Raw genomic sequence first — 17,415 nt, 5'->3', positions numbered from 1 at the left:
AATTCCGAAAAACACACATTGAGTGGAATTTCAATAAATCGTTTAAATGTAAAAAAATCGTTTAAATCAAAAAAAGATTGAAAAGTGTTACTTTTCAAAACAAGTGCTGAAAAGTTTAACTTTTCAGCACCCATTTCAGTGCTGAAAAGTAGAATTTTTCAGCATTTATTTTGAAAAGTGTTGCTATTCGATTCTGTTTCTTTTTGGTACAGAAAAGTAGGCTATTTCGTCGTTCAAGAATGACAGGAAAAGTAAGTAGTTTCACGACTAAATTGCAAAAAAATCATTTTTTCAGCCAATTTTTTATCTATAAAAAGCATTTGAATGCACTTTTTTAGAAAATTAAAGAGTTGAAAGTTTGACTTGTTTTATGTGTGCTTGACTATGTTTTTAAATATTTCCTTTTTTTTCCAGTCAACTTTTGCTGGGTTTGGAATTTAAACTTTGCAATTATAAGCAAATTGTACTTGGAAGCGGGAAAAAAATTAACCAAAGAAGCCGGTCAACCACGTGCCCTGTCCAACCATCAATCGAGTCCTTGAACCCCCTGCGAGATGTAGCCTTAGGACACAAAACACTAAAAAGCAAAAGGAAAACTAATCAACAAACTGCCTCGCGAGAAGGTCGTCGCGTTGCCATCGCAGACTGGCTGGAAGCTCCATTAAAGGATATCCCCCACCCACACCACACCACAACCTCATTGATCAATCAGTGCTGCTGGTGTGCGGCTTCAGCTAAGGAAAGGCTTCTATTTTTAGTTTCAATCAGGCGCGCTGAAGCAAACAGAGAAAAAAACTCTTCGGCAAACAGCTAGCAGAACACGGCATTAAATTTCCCTTTTGATGTGTATTCGGAGAGGAAAGAACAAAAAATAAGCTGAGGTCACACAAAGCTTAAACACGAAAGTTGGTGAAAACTATCTACTTTAAAAAAAACCTGTCTGAAACAAAGTCGCAAACTAGGACGGGTTCACCGCAACCTTCATGCAACATAGAGTGCAAGAGAGAACAATTTAGCTTTAGGGAAACCGCCAGAATTGAAGCAACAGCAAAAAAAAAAACACGAAAACACGACATAATCTCGACAAGGAGGAGGGGTGATCGCGAATACTTCGGGGTCAACCGTGTGTTAAACTAGGGATTACAAGCTTGGAGCAATTCTGCGAAGAAGATGAATAAGGTGATTGAAGTCTGGTGAAGGTTTGGAAACCAATGCTCGGGGCAGGGATTGTCCAATATTGTGTTTCGACTTTTTTTTTTGTCGATTTCCAAAATTTTAGTAGATGCCAAATTATGCTGTTTAATTTGAATAATAATCTTATTTTATCAATTTTATTTAAAGGAACTCCCAACATCTGGAATTTTCCCGTTTCATTTGAAAAACAAATGGGTAATTATCTACCAACTCACACGAAATCGGGAAAAGTTGCCCCGACTCCTCTTCGATTTGCGTGAAACTTTGTCCTAAGGGGTAACTTTTGTCCCTGATGTCGAATCCGAGGTCTGTTTTTTTGATATCTCGTGACGGAGGGGTGGTACGACCCCTTCGATTTTTGAACATGCGAAAAAAGAGGTGTTTTTCAATAATTTGCAGCCTCAAACGGTGATGAGGTAGAAATTTGGTGTCAAAGGGACTTTTATGTAAAATTAGACGCCCAATTTAATGGCGTACTCAGAATTTCGAAAAAACGTATTTTTCATCGAAAAAAACACTAAAGAAGTTCTAAAAATTCTCCCATTTTCCGTTACTCGACTGTAAAAAATTATTCTTTTTTAAATTTCGTGTTTTTTCTAACTTTGTAGGGTTATTTTTCAGAGTGTAATAATGTTCCACAAAGTTGTAGAGCAGACAATTACAAAAAAAAATGATATATAAACATAAGGGGTTTGCTTATAAACATCACGAGTTATCGCGATTTTACGAAAAAAAAGTTTTGAAACAGTTACTTTTTGCGTTTCTCTTTGTTTCGTCGTCCGTGACTGTCGCGGGTGACCATGAACGGCCATGATCGACGACGACCAACTTTTTCAAAACTTGTTTGCGTAAAATCGCGATAACTCGTGATGTTTATAAGCAAATCCCTCATGTTTTTAAATCAAATTTTTTGTTATTATCTGCTCTACAACTTTGTAAAACATTGTTACACTCTAAAAAGTAACCCTGGAAAGTTAGAAAAAAACACGAAATTTAAAAATGAATAATTTTGTTCTAAATGAAAACATGACCCTTCTGGGTCAATGTAGATTCGAGAAGTACACTAAATTTTCCTTAAAATGACATGTTCCAAAAAAATTACAGTCGAGTAACGGAAAATGAGAGAATTTTTAAAACTTTTAGTGTTTTTTTCGATGAAAAATACGTGTTTTCGGAATTCTGAGTACGCCATCAAATCGGGCGTCTTATTTTACATAAAAGTCCCTTTGACACCAAATTTCTATCTCATCACCGTTTGAGGCTGCAAATGATTGAAAAACACCTTTTTTTTGCGAAATGCTCAAATTTTCACAAAAACCTTATTTTTTCGAAAATGCCAAAATTTCAAACGAAACGAAATTTGGTATGTTTTTCATTCCATTTGAGTTTTTTTGTGAAGTACTAAAGATTTACAAACTACTGTATATTTCCGAAAATATGAACTTAAATTTTAAGTACCGTTTTTGACAAAGAACTTTGTCCTAAGGTTTCTATACGTGGTGTCAATCTAAAATTTTCGCGAAGCGAAAACGTTACGTGACGAATTCCCCTCTCGGCAAATTTCCCCTCTTTTTGGTGCACGCTGGTTGGTTGAACAAACGTTTCCCAATCAGTCAATATAGAGACGTGAGATTGATGTATCTAAAATCACCCCCACTCTACCTCATAATTTTCTGATCGTCGACGCGGCAAAAACCGAATAAGGAGATGTAGGAGAATGGGTGCAAAGAGGCGGGGCATACGTCCCCGATCTAAATTAACAAAACGCGGCTCGGTCGGTCCCGAAAATTCATTCTGTTGCTGGACGTCGTCGAGAACGCTTCAGGAGCAGATGACCTGGTGGCCCGTTTGCAGACGGCCTGAAGGCCCGGGAGCAGATAGCCTGGAGGCATGGACACGCCAAGACATGCCAGCCGGCATGAGCGGGAATTGATAATTGGAATTGGCCACCACTTGGAGTGGCCGAAGGCCACGGTGATGTTCCGATGGGGGGACATTTGCGGAACCATAAGAGTTGGGGCAATATGGGTATCAAACTTTAGGGTTTTTGATACTGGACATGAAATTTGACATTTCGGCAGTAGTGGCCACAATCCGGAGTGACCGGAGGCCCCGCGGGTGTTCCGATGGGGGGACATTTGCGGAACCATAAGAGTTGGGGCAATATGGGTATCAAACTTTAGGGTTTTTGATACTGGATATGAAATTTGACATTTTGGCGGTAGTGGCCACCACCTGGAGTGCCCGGAGGCCCCGGGGATGTTCCGATAAGGGGACATTTGCGGAACCATAAGAGTTGGGGCAATATGGGTATCAAACATTAAGGTTTTTGATGTTGGACATGAAATTTGATATTTCGGCAGTAGTGGCCACCACCTGGAGTGGCCGGAGGCCCCGAGGATGTTCCGATGGGGGGACATTTGCCGAACCATTAGAGTTGGGGCAATATGGGTATCAAACTTTAGGGTTTTTCATACTGGACATGAAATTTGACATTTTGGCAGTAGTGGCCACCACCTGGAGTGGCCGGAGGACCCGGGGATGTTCTGATAAGGGGACATTTGCGGAACCATTTGAGTTGGGGCAATATGGGTATCAAACTTTAGGGTTTTTGATACTGGACATGAAATTTGACATTTCGGCAGTAGTGGCCACCACCTGGAGTGCCCGGAGGCCCCGCGGATGTTCCGATGGGGGGACATTTGCCGAACCATAAGAGTTGGGGCAATATGGGTATCAAACTTTAGGGTTTTTGATACTGGACATGAAATTTGACATTTTGGCAGTAGTGGCCACCACCTGGAGTGGCCGGAGGACCCGGGGATGTTCTGATAAGGGGACATTTGCGGAACCATTTGAGTTGGGGCAATATGGGTATCAAACTTTAGGGTTTTTGATACTGGACATGAAATTTGACATTTCGGCAGTAGTGGCCACAATCCGGAGTGACCGGAGGCCCCGGGGATGTTCCGATAAGGGGACATTTGCGGAACCATAAGAGTTGGGGCAATATGGGTATCAAACTTTAGGGTTTATGATACTGGACATGAAATTTGACATTTCAGAAGTAGTGGCCACAATCCGGAGTGGCTGGAGGCCCCGCGGGTGTTCCGATAAGGGGACATTTGCGGAACCATATGAGTTGGGGCAATATGGGTATCAAACTTCTGAAATCTGTTTCTGGAAATTTAGAATAACTATTTCGTAATCAATTAGAGCCCTGAAAATGGCAGTTCAGCACCACTTGAAATTTCCGTCCCCTTTGTTCGATAGGACGTTGATATTATGTCTTAAAACTTTACAAATCAAACAGCCTGTTTCAGGGCCACGAAATTTACCACAAAAGAGTTGTCTTTTGTAATTATAAGGGAATCATGGGGAAATTTGGACCGGACGTTCTAATCGAAAATTTCAACAACCATCTAGCAAAGTTCTTTGTCATACTGGTCATGTGTAACATAACCACCTGCACCATTTTTAAATACTCAAATTTTCATAATTTGCAAAATAGATATCAAACGTGGCGACATTTTGGTATGCTTTTTCACTAATTAGAGTTTTTATGTTTTTAAAATACACAAATTTTCAAAAAATAACGCAGTTTTGTAAAGTACTTAAATTTTCATAATATGCAACATGAGTATCAAACGATGCGAAATTTCGGAAATTTCAGAATGATTCAGAATGGCCTAAATCATGGCTGCAGGCTGTTAAATTTAAGTTTTTGTACTTGAGTATTTCGGAAAATATACGTTATTTTTGAAAATTTTAGTATTTCGTTAAACAAAACTCTAAAATAGTGAAAACATTTGCAAAATTTTGCTACGTTGATTTCCATGTCTCAAATTATGAAAATTTTAGTACTTTTAAAAAATACGTATTTTTTGTGAAAATTTGAGTACTTTCAAAAAATACTTCATTCAAAAAAACTCTAAAACAGAGGAAGCGAATGCAAACTTTCGCTTCGTTTGATACCCATATTGCATATTTTGAAAATTTGAGTATTTTAAAAAAATACGGTATTTTGTGAAAACTTGAGTATTTTTCATGAAAACTCTAATGAAACTGAAGTAGCATAACAAATTTTACCACGTTTGATACCCATATTGCAAATTATGAAAATTTAAGTGTTTTGAAAAAAAAACGGTATTTTGCGAAAATTTAGGTAATTTGCTAAAAAACCTATTGAAAGTGAAAAAGCATATAGGTTACTCTCCGCCAACTCACACAGCAGTTGCCCCGACCCCTCTTCGATTTTCGTGAAACTTTGCTCTTAGGGGTAATTTTGGATCCTGATAACGAATCCGAGGTCCATTTTTCGATATCTCGTGGTCGTAAGGCGGATTTTCTGGATTTTTACTAAGACACGTTTTCCAGTGATTTCTAGCTCGAAACCGTGAAGAGATAGAAATTTGGTGTCAAAGGGACTGCGTAAAATTGCCCGAAAATTGCCCGAGCCTACTCCGGTGGAATCGCTGGCGGCGGTTGGACTCGCAATCCAAAGGTCGTCAGTTCAAACACTGGGGTGGAAGGTTCCTTGGAGTAGAAAGAGGTTTGGGTGCTCTCCCCATTCAAGCCTTCGGTCTCCTAGGTTCGAGCAGAAACTTGCAATAGAGACCACAAAAGACCCGAGGGTCGTTAATGTGGATGGTTTGATTTTTTTTGCCCGATTTGATATGACGATTGTTGTGGCTCGTGCATTGCTAGAGCCAGACATTTCTCTCTAAAATTTTTTTTTAATGATGAGCAGAAGTATCTGGTCTGCTTTTTTTTATTTTTGAAAAAAATCCCCTTACACAAACGAGCCACAACAATCATCCAAAGGGTCATACTTATGTAAAATTGGCTGAACTTTAAAAAAAAAAAAGTTTCTGAAGCACAATATTAAGTTAAAGGGGTTAAAAAATTGTAAAACATAGTCAAAATCATCATTTTTTCAAAAAAAAAATTTGTATAATCCTGATAACTCGCGAAGAATACACACAAACCCCTTATGTTTATGCCTGCAAATACTAACAGAAAACTTTACTGCTCTATAAACTCGTACCAACCCCAACTACTTGACTTTCCCCCTACGAAAGATAACCTAAAATTTCTCCGAAGAGCACAAGTCATCATCAAATCAATCAGTGTAATTAATATAATGGCTCATAACTTTCCGAAGCAAAAGCTTCCCACGCAAAAGTTTTCCCAGCTGTGGTCACCACCGCACAAGTCCATCCTTTTATATGGCCGGAAAATGCCTTTCCCCCAGTCTTTCTGTTTGCCAGTGGTGCCACGAAACAAAAACGACAACAACCACCACTTTTATTCCGTCGAAACGCAATCAATCCGAACGGGGCACTGAGCTTGGTTGTTTTCCATTTCCCGGGAAATTCATCGCATTTTGCAAAGGGAAGAAGAAATAAAAAAAAGGAGGAAGCCAGCAAACACAACTCGACAAAAGCAAATAAGAAAAATAATCACTAGAATATCGCACGTCAGAGACAAGTGGAGGAAAAGGTTGGGTGAGAAAAAAATCGATGAAGAGCGGCAGCGCCGCCATGCGGATAGTAGAAGAACTGTTGAGCTGTCAAAGTAATGAGCCGAGAATAGATACGCAACAGCAAGAAGAAAAATACATTAATGAATCGAGAAAATTATTGTGATCATCTATATATCTTTATACTACTTGATTTAGGGAGATAATAAATTGTACAGTAGACTTAAATTGAGCGGAAAATCGCGTGGATCGTGACAGAAATAGTTAAGTTCGCATGAGGTAGTTAGGAACGGGATAAAGAAGAATGGTTAAGGTATGCAAACGAAACGGAAAACAATGTAGAGTAATCCCGACCGCAGGAGTAATTTTCCTTTTTCCACAATCTTTCACTCCTTAAACGACCAAATAGGTGACACATTAGAGGAATAGCAACTTAACAAACAAAAAACAAACAACAATCTTTAATCCAAAACGATGGTTTTACAGTAAGATTTCAATACTTTTCGCGTTCGTTTTACGATATTGTTCTAGTTCGTTAAAGGAAAATTTCAAAAATTCTGCTCACTTTCACAAACACAAGCAAATCATAAAAAATAGAAGTTTAAATAAATCAATAAAAGCCAAAGGAAGACAGAATATCACATTGCGTCCACCACACATAGATACAATTTTAAGTAGAAGTTTCAAATCGTTGCAAGTGCTTGAGAAGAGCGATATGGGGGAAAAAATGTCGGATAAGCCGATTAGCAGGACAACCACAAACCACTATGTGCGTTGAGTTTTCTAGATTTTAACCAGTTGACATCAGTTTCAAACTCTTTAGGATAGCGACAAAAAATTACCGTTACTGCATGCAACTAACAAATACAAAACAAAAAACCCTTTGAGCATGAAACCTACTTTTATATTTAAAAAAAGAGAGTCAAAAAAATCAAATTCTAAAAAATCACAAACAAACAAAAAGAAACCATTCACTCACAATTTATACCCTTTTTCTAAGACAAGTTGACGAATCGCAACTCTAAAACAAACCAGAATAGAAGAAAAAATACACATCTAATTAAAAAGAATCAAGTTGACGCTTATTTACTCATTCCTAGAGTTAGAACACAACGAAAGTAAAAAAAAATCCAACCTTCACCGCGTGAACGACAAAGAACAAACCCCGAACAAAAAAATACGAAATCCCACAAAACTTTTACCCTCGCTTTCTCTCCAAGTTTTATAATTTTGCTAATTATCAAACTTTTGAACAAACGAGCTCTCACTCGTTTCGCTGTGTGTGTGTGTGTGCGGGTTAACCGCATACTCAAGCCAAATTTTGCAGCCATTTCGAGAAACACATCGAGAAATATGAAGTACCCACGTGGAATTGGTTGTGGAGCATCTTGCGGGTGTGCTGGATTTGTTTCTGTCAAAAAAAAAGGGAAATATCGATATTAGTATTAAGGAGGCATTAGACTGTGACAAACAAACTCACACTTTTTGACAGTTTGCTTGCATTTGTTTGCAGAAACGTCAAACTGCATTCATTTGTGTGTGAATTGAAACATGAAAAAGTTCGAGTTTGTTTGTTTGCCTGTTTGGCATAGTCTAATACCTTCTTCAATTATTATAAATTGGTTAACAATTTATTAACTTGAAGCTTATGAAAAATCAATGAAAGGAATACAGTTAAAATTGAAAATTCTGCATCTTTCAAAATTCTTTAGAAAATATTTTAGTATGCTTTTCGATTATTCGTAGATTTAATTGTTCCGAATTGAAACTTTGCTATAGCATAAGATACTATAGAACTACAGATACTTGAATCCAGCATATCTCGCATATTCTACTAACCATTGCCACTCACAACCATGAGCTTTTTCCACTCTAACCAAAATCAAGACAGGAGAAACTTTTAGCAAACCAATATCCTACGCAAACTGACTAAAGAAGATCATCATCTGCGAAAAAAAGAAAAGAAAAGCAAAAAGAGAAAAGAAAGCAAAAGTGTTGAAATAACATGGAGCATAAATAAATATATAAATGTATCTGTGTAAGTATGTGTGTGATTGTGTGTGTATCAATACACACACACACGCATAGCTCACAAACTCCAGAGTGCCTTGTTTGGTATAAGCTTATTATCATTGTCAGATTTATTATTTTCTTTTGCATGAAGCCAGTTTGCTACTTTGGCTGCCCCCCTAAACAAGCTAATCACACTAACGTGACTGTGTGAGAGTAACGTTTGATTTGCTAATGATGTATGTTTTATAAGTTATTTCGGCTTATATTTTCTCCTGTTATACTTTTTCGTTTACCTATTCCCGCAGGTGACAGACAACTGCTATACGAATGAAGGACCTTTTTTCTCTTGGATAATCGTAATTTATGATTCACAAAAAAAAAGAAAAAGAAAGGAACAAAAGACACCCACGCTACAAAAAATAGAGAAATTTTTACCTAATTAATCCATCACTAACACATAAAAAACACAACCAAAGAGTAAATCAATTAGAGAGAATTGGATGCGAAGTGAAGCGAGATCTTTCATTATTCAAAAACGTTAATGAAGCAAATTTAAACAAACTACTAAACACTTCGCACTAACAAATGAAAAGAGATACAGCAAAACGTTCGAAAAAGAAGGTTGGATAAAAAGCAATGGAAAACGTGCAGAAAAAAAACAAACTTTGTGAGGGGAAGGAATCAAAAGAAAGCAAACAAAGTAATAGTAATTATAAAATAATTAAAAACAAAACTATGAAAAGCTTTATTTTTTTGTATCAAATCAAAACGAAACAAAGAGAAAAATATACCGATATGGATAGTTTGATATCAATCCATCGCTAAAACGGTTGTTTTCACGACTTCATTTCATGTATCACAATCCCTTAAACAATAACTAACTTGGTACAGAACATAGGCACCATGTTTTGCGAAATATCAAAGGTGCAGTGCTTTAGTTGTCACCAGTACCCATTATTTTGGGTGCTTATAATAAGCACCCCAGTTTGAAGGTATTTTTGCAACGTTTTTTTTAATTATGAATGAAATGATGAAATTTGTATGTATATTTGGAGATAATTGCTGTAGCTGTTATTTTAAATGTAAATCTTCTTGCTTCTTCGCATTTTTTGAAAACGGGAAGAAATGCCGCAGCATTTCCCTCAGCACGGGTTTGACCTTGCGAGAATTGACGGATGACATTTTTGAAACGTTTCTCATAGAGATCGAGGGGCATAAGGGGATTGTGTCCTGCGTTCATAGTGGCTTTTTACTAGGTCTAAACAGCTGCACCATGAACATCCTGTATTACTCATGGTTCATTTTCACACTCTTCTGCCTCATCTTTATGAAGGATTTGGTGCCTCCACGCCAATTGACCCTACACGGAGAAAAAAGAGTTCCCAAAATCGTGAACAAGCGTTCATGAAAATGGGAACCACGAACAAAGTGTTCAAATTTCATGGTACATTTTTCAAAATCATACCATGGGATTTGAACACTTTGTTCGAGGTTCCCATTTTCATGAACGCTTGTTCACGATTTTGGGAACTCTTTTTTCTCCGTGTATTCTGGGTAAAAGTTCAAATAAAGTCTCTTGAAGACAGTGATTTTTTTTACCAATTATGAAGTCTGCTCAAAAATAGGACTCGAAGCCGTCTTCTTCTCACGATCTACACTCAAAATTCGGTCACTGATGTCTAATTTTGGCCACATTGTAACATGCCATTGCTCCTCAAGAAGTACAGAATCTGCTAGGAACTGACCAAAAACCAAGTTCTAATTGACAATGTTGACAACAGTTATTTTTTTCTGTGGTAACAAAGAAAGACAAGTCATAGTTAGGTACCTTGTTTGAAAAAAAGTGCTTATCGTAGTTACCTTACTACAAGTGCAGGTACTTATTTCCCTTCCCTGGGTACAACTTGATCCTATGCATAATTTTGCAAAGGAATCCTCAATGTTCGTCCAAAGAAGAAAAGTAGCTTACCGTCAACTGGGGCGGATCGGGACTACAGTCTGAATAGGGACAGTAGTTTTTTGAGCACTTAATTTTCGTAGCACTATTTTCGATGATCTGTGTCTGTTCTATCCGAAATCAATAAAAACATCCATATATTGTGCAGTATCAAGAGAGCAATTCTCCACGAAATCGGTCTCTTTTCTTCAATTTTAATGTTTGTATTTTTGAATTCGACTGAAACTTTTTTGGTGCCTTCGGTATGCCCAAAGAAGCCATTTTGCATCATCATTATCATCTTTGGAAGGAATTTTTTGATCGATTTTGTGTCTTCGGCAAAGTTGTAGGTAATTGGTAATTTTTTATTTAACTTTTTGTTACTGAAACTTGATTTGCAAAAAAATACACATTTTTTTCTATGTTTTAGAGGATGCCAACTTTTCAGAAATTTCCAGGTTGTTCAAAAAATCTTTGATTGAGTTATGATTTTTTTAATCAATACCAATTTTTCAAAAAATCGAAATATTGGTCGCAAAAATTTTTCAACATCATTTTTCGATGTAAAATCAAGTTTGCAAACATAAAGTACTTTAGTGAAATTTTGATAAAGTGCACCGTTTTCAAGTTAAAGCCATATTTTGGTGACTTTTTTGAAAATAGTCGCAGTTTTTCATTTTTTTTAAAATTAGTGCACATGTTTGCCCACTTTTGAAATAAATATTTTTGAATGGCTGAGAAAATTCTCTATATTTTGCTTTTTTGAACTTTGTTGATACGACCCTCAGTTGCTGAGATATTGCCATGCAAAGGTTGAAAAACATGAAAATTGATGTTTTCCAAGTCTCAGCCAAACAACCCACCATTTTCTAACGTCGATATCTCAGCAACTAATGGCCCGATTCACAATGTTAAAATATGAAACATTCGTGAAATTTTCCGATCTTTTCTAAAACAATATTTTCTAAAATTTTAAATCAAGACTAACATTTCAAAAGGGCAAAATGTTGAATATTACGCCCTTTTAAAATGTTAGTCTCGGTTTAAAAAATTTGAAAATATCGGAAAATTTCACGAATGTTTCATATTTTAACATTGTGAATCGGACCATTAGTTGCTGAGATATCGACGTTAGAAAATGGTGGGTTGTTTGGCTGAGACTTGGAAATAGAGCGTCTAATTTCCCGTCCCGGGAAAAAAATTCCCGGGAATTCCCGGGATTTACCGAAAAAAAATATTTCCCTTTTCCCGGGAAATTTATAAATTTCCCGGGAATTCCCGAAATTCATATGCATTGTGCTAACTTTTTGGCACTTTTTTTATTTATCAAAAAAAATGAATGAAATCAATTTTATTTTATTTTATTTTATTTAGTGTTCTCATTGAACCTATCAGTTCTTCTTAAAATTTCATGTCGAGGTTTATTTCAAATTATATTAATTTCTGAACAATTCACAACTGGGAATAGATCTTGTTTATTTGTTGGGCAACAAAAATTGCGATTTTATTGAATAAAAATAAACAATTATAATATTGGTAAGATTTTAAACGAAATTCGTTGTTTTTGATATTTTGTACGAATTTTCAAAACAGCTTATAAATTTAGAAAATTTCTTCATTTTCTTGAAGTTACATGTTTTTTTACAGCAGTCAAGGCATAAATTGAGTCCAACTCTTATTTTAAATATTTAAATTGCTAGTCTATTCAATTATATTGCAAAATAATAATCAGAACCAGGATCAGAACAATTTTCGATAAATTTCAAATTTCCCGGGAATTCCCGGGATTTCCCGGGAAATTTGTTGGAAATTTCCCGTTTCCCGGGAATTTTGTAACCCCGGGAAATTGGACGCTCAACTTGGAAAACATCAATTTTCCTGTTTATAAACACTTGCATGGCAATATCTCAGCAACTAAGGGTCGTATCAACAAAGTTCAAAAAAGCATAGTATAGAGAATTTTCTCAGCCATTAAAAAATATTTTTTTCAAAAGTGGGCAAACATGTGCACTAATTAAAAAAAAATGAAAAACTGCGGCTATTTACAAATAAGTCACGAAAAAATGGCTTTAACTTGAAAACGGTGCACTTTATCAAAATTTCACTAAAGTACTTTTTGTTTGCAAATTTGATTTTACATCGAAAAATGAAGTTGAAAAAATTTTGCGACCAATATTTCGATTTTTTGAAAAAAATAGTGTTGATTAAAAAATTCATAACTCGGTCAAAGATTTTTTGCACAACCTGGAAATTTCTGAAAAGATGGCATTTGATGTCCTCTAAAACATATCAAAAAATGAAAAAAAAATAAAAATAGTGTTTTTTGCAAATCAAGTTTTAGTGGAAAAAAGTTAAGGCCGTTGCAATGGGGAGCGGCCGTGGCTGACTGGTTACGGTGTTCGCTTTGTAAGCGAATGGTTCTTGGTTCGATTCCCATCTGCTCCCAACGAGAAAGTTAAGAACACATAAATCTGAAATGTTGAATATGAACGAAAAATCAAAGTCGCTCGAGGCGGGGTTCGATCCTCCTTCCTTTGGATTGGTAAGCAAAAATGCTAACCACTAGGCCATGACGACTTGGTGAGAGTGGACTGGAATTAGGAATACTGTAGAGCGAGTTGTGGCGCTATAACCACGGCAAATAAAGTCCAGGGCATTCTTGGAAATACAATGTCCCATCCCAGAGGGTCCCGGAGTGCCAAACCTTCTTAGCATGGTGCTCCCAACGAATACAATCAAAAATATCGGAGCGTATGGTGGTGTGTCCCCACGCTTCTTCCTCCCCTGTCGATTCAGAATTGTGTTGTTGTTCGAACACTCAGTGCTCAAACTCAACCCAATTACGAGTCATCTCTGCGATACGGCTTTACGCAGTAGGCCTGGCCGCTTTAACGCTTGTGATGTTTCAATGCATTCTAATGCAATGGCGCACTACAAATGTTAATAAATGACAAGAAGAGTGCTAGGCGTCATCTAACCTAAGGCACTCTCCAGGATCCCTTCGAAAGATTGGCTGCGCTAGGGTCTGATTAGATTAGATTAGATTAGAAAAAAGTTAAGGCCGTTGCAAATATTTTTTGAAGTTTATGTCCCTCGACTCTGACCAAAGTCGAGGGGGGGGGGCAAAAAAATAAAAAAGTATAAAAATTGAAATTACGAGCCATGGTTTCAACATTTTAATGAAAAAAGTGTTTTTAAATGCATTATACACCTGTCCAGTTGTTTTGCCATCATTAGTTTCCAAAATATCTAAGTATTGACGATTTTTTTTTTTTGCGAAAAATAAAATTTTTGCGGTGCTGTACATTGGAATTTCATAAAAATTCAAAACATTTTTAAACAAGCCCAAATATGCTAAATATGATTATTAATGCAGAAAAATGCATTTTAGATTGTTTTCAGTTGATTAGACTTCTATTTTCATGGAAATTTTGAAGTTTTTTTGGAAAAATATTTTTTTTGCCCCCTGATTTTTCAGACCGATTTTGAAGGGGGGGGGGGGGGGGGGGCGACATAAAGTTTGAAAAATATTTGCAACGGCCTAAATAAAAAATCACCAAAAAAATTTTTACCGTGTATCATTTTTTTATTTCATTATAGTCCGTATCCATACCTACAACTTTGCCGAAGATACCAAATCGATCAAAAAATTCCTTCAAAAGATACAGATTTTTGAATTTTCATAGATCGTTTTTGTATGGACAGCTGCCAAATTTGTATGGAAAATTATATGGACAAACTAATGATGCAAAATGGCTTCTTTGGGCATACCGAAAGCACCAAAAAAGATTCAGTTGGATTAAAAAATACAAAAAAATCGAATGACCGAAATCTGAGAGAACTGGTCAAGACTACAACAGGTGTCCCAATTTGCCACATGTGTCAGTTTCGCCCCAGATGACGGTACGCTAGTTTGCAAATTTATCCAACGAAGTTTACCGAGTTTGATAAATAACATCAAAATGAGTTCTGAAATGTTCAACTTATCAGAACTCACTGACAAGAAAATCGTGAAAGGTTAATTCAGTGTTTCTCAACCGGTGAGGAATTTCCCCCTGGGAGGGAATTTGGCTATTCTAGGGAGGTAATGAGGGTTCAATAGACATTAAATGTCTTAAATCATTATCTGACACATTCTTTGCAACTTTCAGTTTCTTTGATTAGTAATAACAACATTGGTTTTTTCCCAAAAAAATAACTAATAAAGTTTAAGTTTCTGTGAATTTTGACACTTCTTGAAACAATAAAATGATTTTTTCAATATTTCTCAAGCATTTGTATTTGTTTTGGACACAGGCAGTTTTTTTTGACATTTTTTTTTGCTGGTTTTTGTGAGAATTTTGTACACTTTTTAACAAGATTTTTTTTTGAAAAATAATTGGAAATTGAAAAAAAGTGTTCCAAATATTATTAAAAAAAAAGAAAGAAAGAAAAAATAATAATAATAATAATCATTCAAAATCACAAGGTATGCTTCTTGTTTTATTTTGGCCGCTGAATTCGAATCTGGAATATAATTTCATGTAAACAGTGATGATTTGGAGCTACGCCCTCTTGGAATGTTATTAGTGGGTACTTTTAGCTGCAATTTAAAACTTCGGTCATAACTCGGTTTTTGTTTCAAATGATTGATGCTTTACTGTTATTTTATATACAGTCCAGACTCGATTATCCGAAGGCCTTGGAAAATTCCACTTCGGATAATCGAACCACGATTTTTTTTCGTTGTCTCATTGTTGATAGTCGAGCCCAAACAAGGCTCCATACAATTTTGGGAGCTGCCCATACAAAAATGGTACGTACATATTCGAAAGTCCGTAACTTTTGAAGGAATATTCTGATCGATTTGGTGTCTTGAGCAATGTTAGAGGTATTGTCTGTGACTATCCAGATATACGGGAACAAAATTGGCAATTTTGGAACAAACTTTAACAAAAAACAAATTTCTCCGTTTTTTATTTTTGAAATTTTTTGATATGTTTTAGAGGACAAACAACCTAAACATTTATTTTTTTAAGTCATAGAGAAGTATGGAGAAAACTTTTGTAATTTTTTTTGACTTCAGTTTTTAAAGCAACATTGAATTTGCAACCGAACAGTACTTTACAGATGTTTGATAAAGTACACCGTTTTCAAGATATATCCACTCAAATTTATTTTTAACTGAAAACTTCCCGTGTTTTGGTTTTGTTAAATAGTGTCCATGATTGTCTATTCCAGAAAATAAGAGACATTGACTGGACCTAGACTGGATGATTGCTGAAATACAGCGAAAACAAGAAAAATAAACATCAAAATAGAAGTTTTTTAGGTCTCGTACAAACATTTCCACATATTCTAATGCCAATATCTAGCAGCTAATTATCCAATTTTTTAATGTTGAACAATGAAATATTTGTGAAATTTTATGAACCTTTATTATTATTATTTTTAAATTTTGGAGACAAGACGAACATTTTAAAAGGGCCATTCAATACTTTTTTTCTGGTAAAATCCGGATTCCGGAAGTCTAAGTGGTCCAAGTGTATTCCGGTTAAGAAGAACCATTAAAATCGGTTCAAATTTCGATTTTGCAAACCAAAATCTTTTCTCAATCTCAACCTGCCAAACATCTTAGAATTTCCCATATCTCAATCCCTGCATGGATCGTCTCCATTTTTCAAGATTCTTGGTCTTTCAAGCACCAGGTAATCCTCCTAAATTTGCTTTCATTGGTGGAGACGGATGGTGATTCATGATGGATGTGCGTAGTGTAGAAAATCCAACACAGATGGAGCACCAATCGCTACCAAATTTTGTTGCCATCTGTTGGGTTCTAGTGAAAACTTACGTGATTTTAAAGTCCAGCTGAACTCTCACTAGATGGCGACACACTTCAGCATTCTGCCATCTATGAAATAATAGCAATTTAAATGAATCACATTACAGATGGCAGCAGGTAAGTCCACATTTGTTGGTAACGCTTTGTAACGGATTGTAACGCCTGCTTAGAAACATCTGACAGTTCAGCACAATCAAAACAAAAACATTGCTTCCACACCAAATTTTGAACTTACGTAAAATATCTAAACACGTACAATCTATTCGATTTCCGCAAGAAATATGGCTCTTGTTCGATCTTTTCAGTAAGTACAATCAACCAATGATGAAATCACACCAATTAAAATTGATTGTTCGTCCCCAAACAGACTCCTCGTCCCGCTGGTGGCGCCCCGGTGCGTTCCCATTCAGCAAAGCCTCGCCGGCAATGTTGGTGCTACTGTCCTGTCGGAAGTCGGCTCCATTGTGGGGGGCGCGTGGTCAACCCTGTCAGCGCGCACCGTCATCCGGAACCAGTTCCCGCGGGCCCGGGAAACGAAGCGCGTTCGCGTCCACGGCTGGTGGAAGCGCATGGCCACGGCCGAGGGACGCCGGCTGCTGATGCGGCGGATCCTGAAGGGTCGGCATTCGATTTCGCATTAAGGTTGTTCGCGGGGGTTGTTTTGTGGATATTGTAGCAATAAATCGGATCGCTTAAATTGATTTGAGCATGATTTTAACTTCAAGAATTGGGCTTCGAAAATCTTCAAAACAAATGGTTTTGAATATTTGAAAACATAACTCTGTGACAATGATAGAGTGTTTTTGATGCATTATTCAGAAACTTAGCGAAAACATGTGTGATCATTTAATAATTTAAAAGAGCTGATGTTTGTATACCTTAAAAGCTATAATTTGCGATACAATTTGAGGTAAGATTTATCTCGTTAATAGCATTTACTTAAATCGTAGATTATGATAAGCCGATAAG

At 36.5% G+C, this 17,415-nt stretch overlaps 2 protein-coding genes across 3 annotated transcripts in view; both read left to right on the top strand.

The window, feature by feature from the left end:
- The window catches only part of LOC120422595 (integral membrane protein DGCR2/IDD-like), a 195,317-nt gene extending 185,801 nt beyond the window's left edge, over positions 1-9,516 (top strand). For both annotated transcript variants that reach the window (XM_052711233.1, XM_039586089.2), the window contains one exon: positions 8,995-9,516. The gene's annotated coding sequence lies outside the window, so the exon portion shown is untranslated. The remainder of the gene's footprint in view (positions 1-8,994) is intronic.
- A 7,080-nt stretch (positions 9,517-16,596) lies between these two features.
- On the top strand, positions 16,597-17,147 carry LOC120422604 (39S ribosomal protein L34, mitochondrial). Its single transcript, XM_039586095.1, has 2 exons — positions 16,597-16,750; positions 16,814-17,147. The coding sequence occupies exons 1-2, from the start codon at positions 16,728-16,730 to the stop codon at positions 17,085-17,087; spliced, it is 297 nt and encodes a 98-aa protein (XP_039442029.1). The 5' UTR covers positions 16,597-16,727; the 3' UTR covers positions 17,088-17,147.
- The last annotated feature ends 268 nt before the right edge of the window (positions 17,148-17,415 follow it).

The sequence above is a fragment of the Culex pipiens genome, chromosome 3, assembly GCF_016801865.2.
Source record: "Culex pipiens pallens isolate TS chromosome 3, TS_CPP_V2, whole genome shotgun sequence".
NCBI lineage: Eukaryota > Metazoa > Arthropoda > Insecta > Diptera > Culicidae > Culex > Culex pipiens.
Note: the sequence above shows the minus strand (reverse complement) of the source record. Positions and strands in the feature narration are given on the sequence as shown.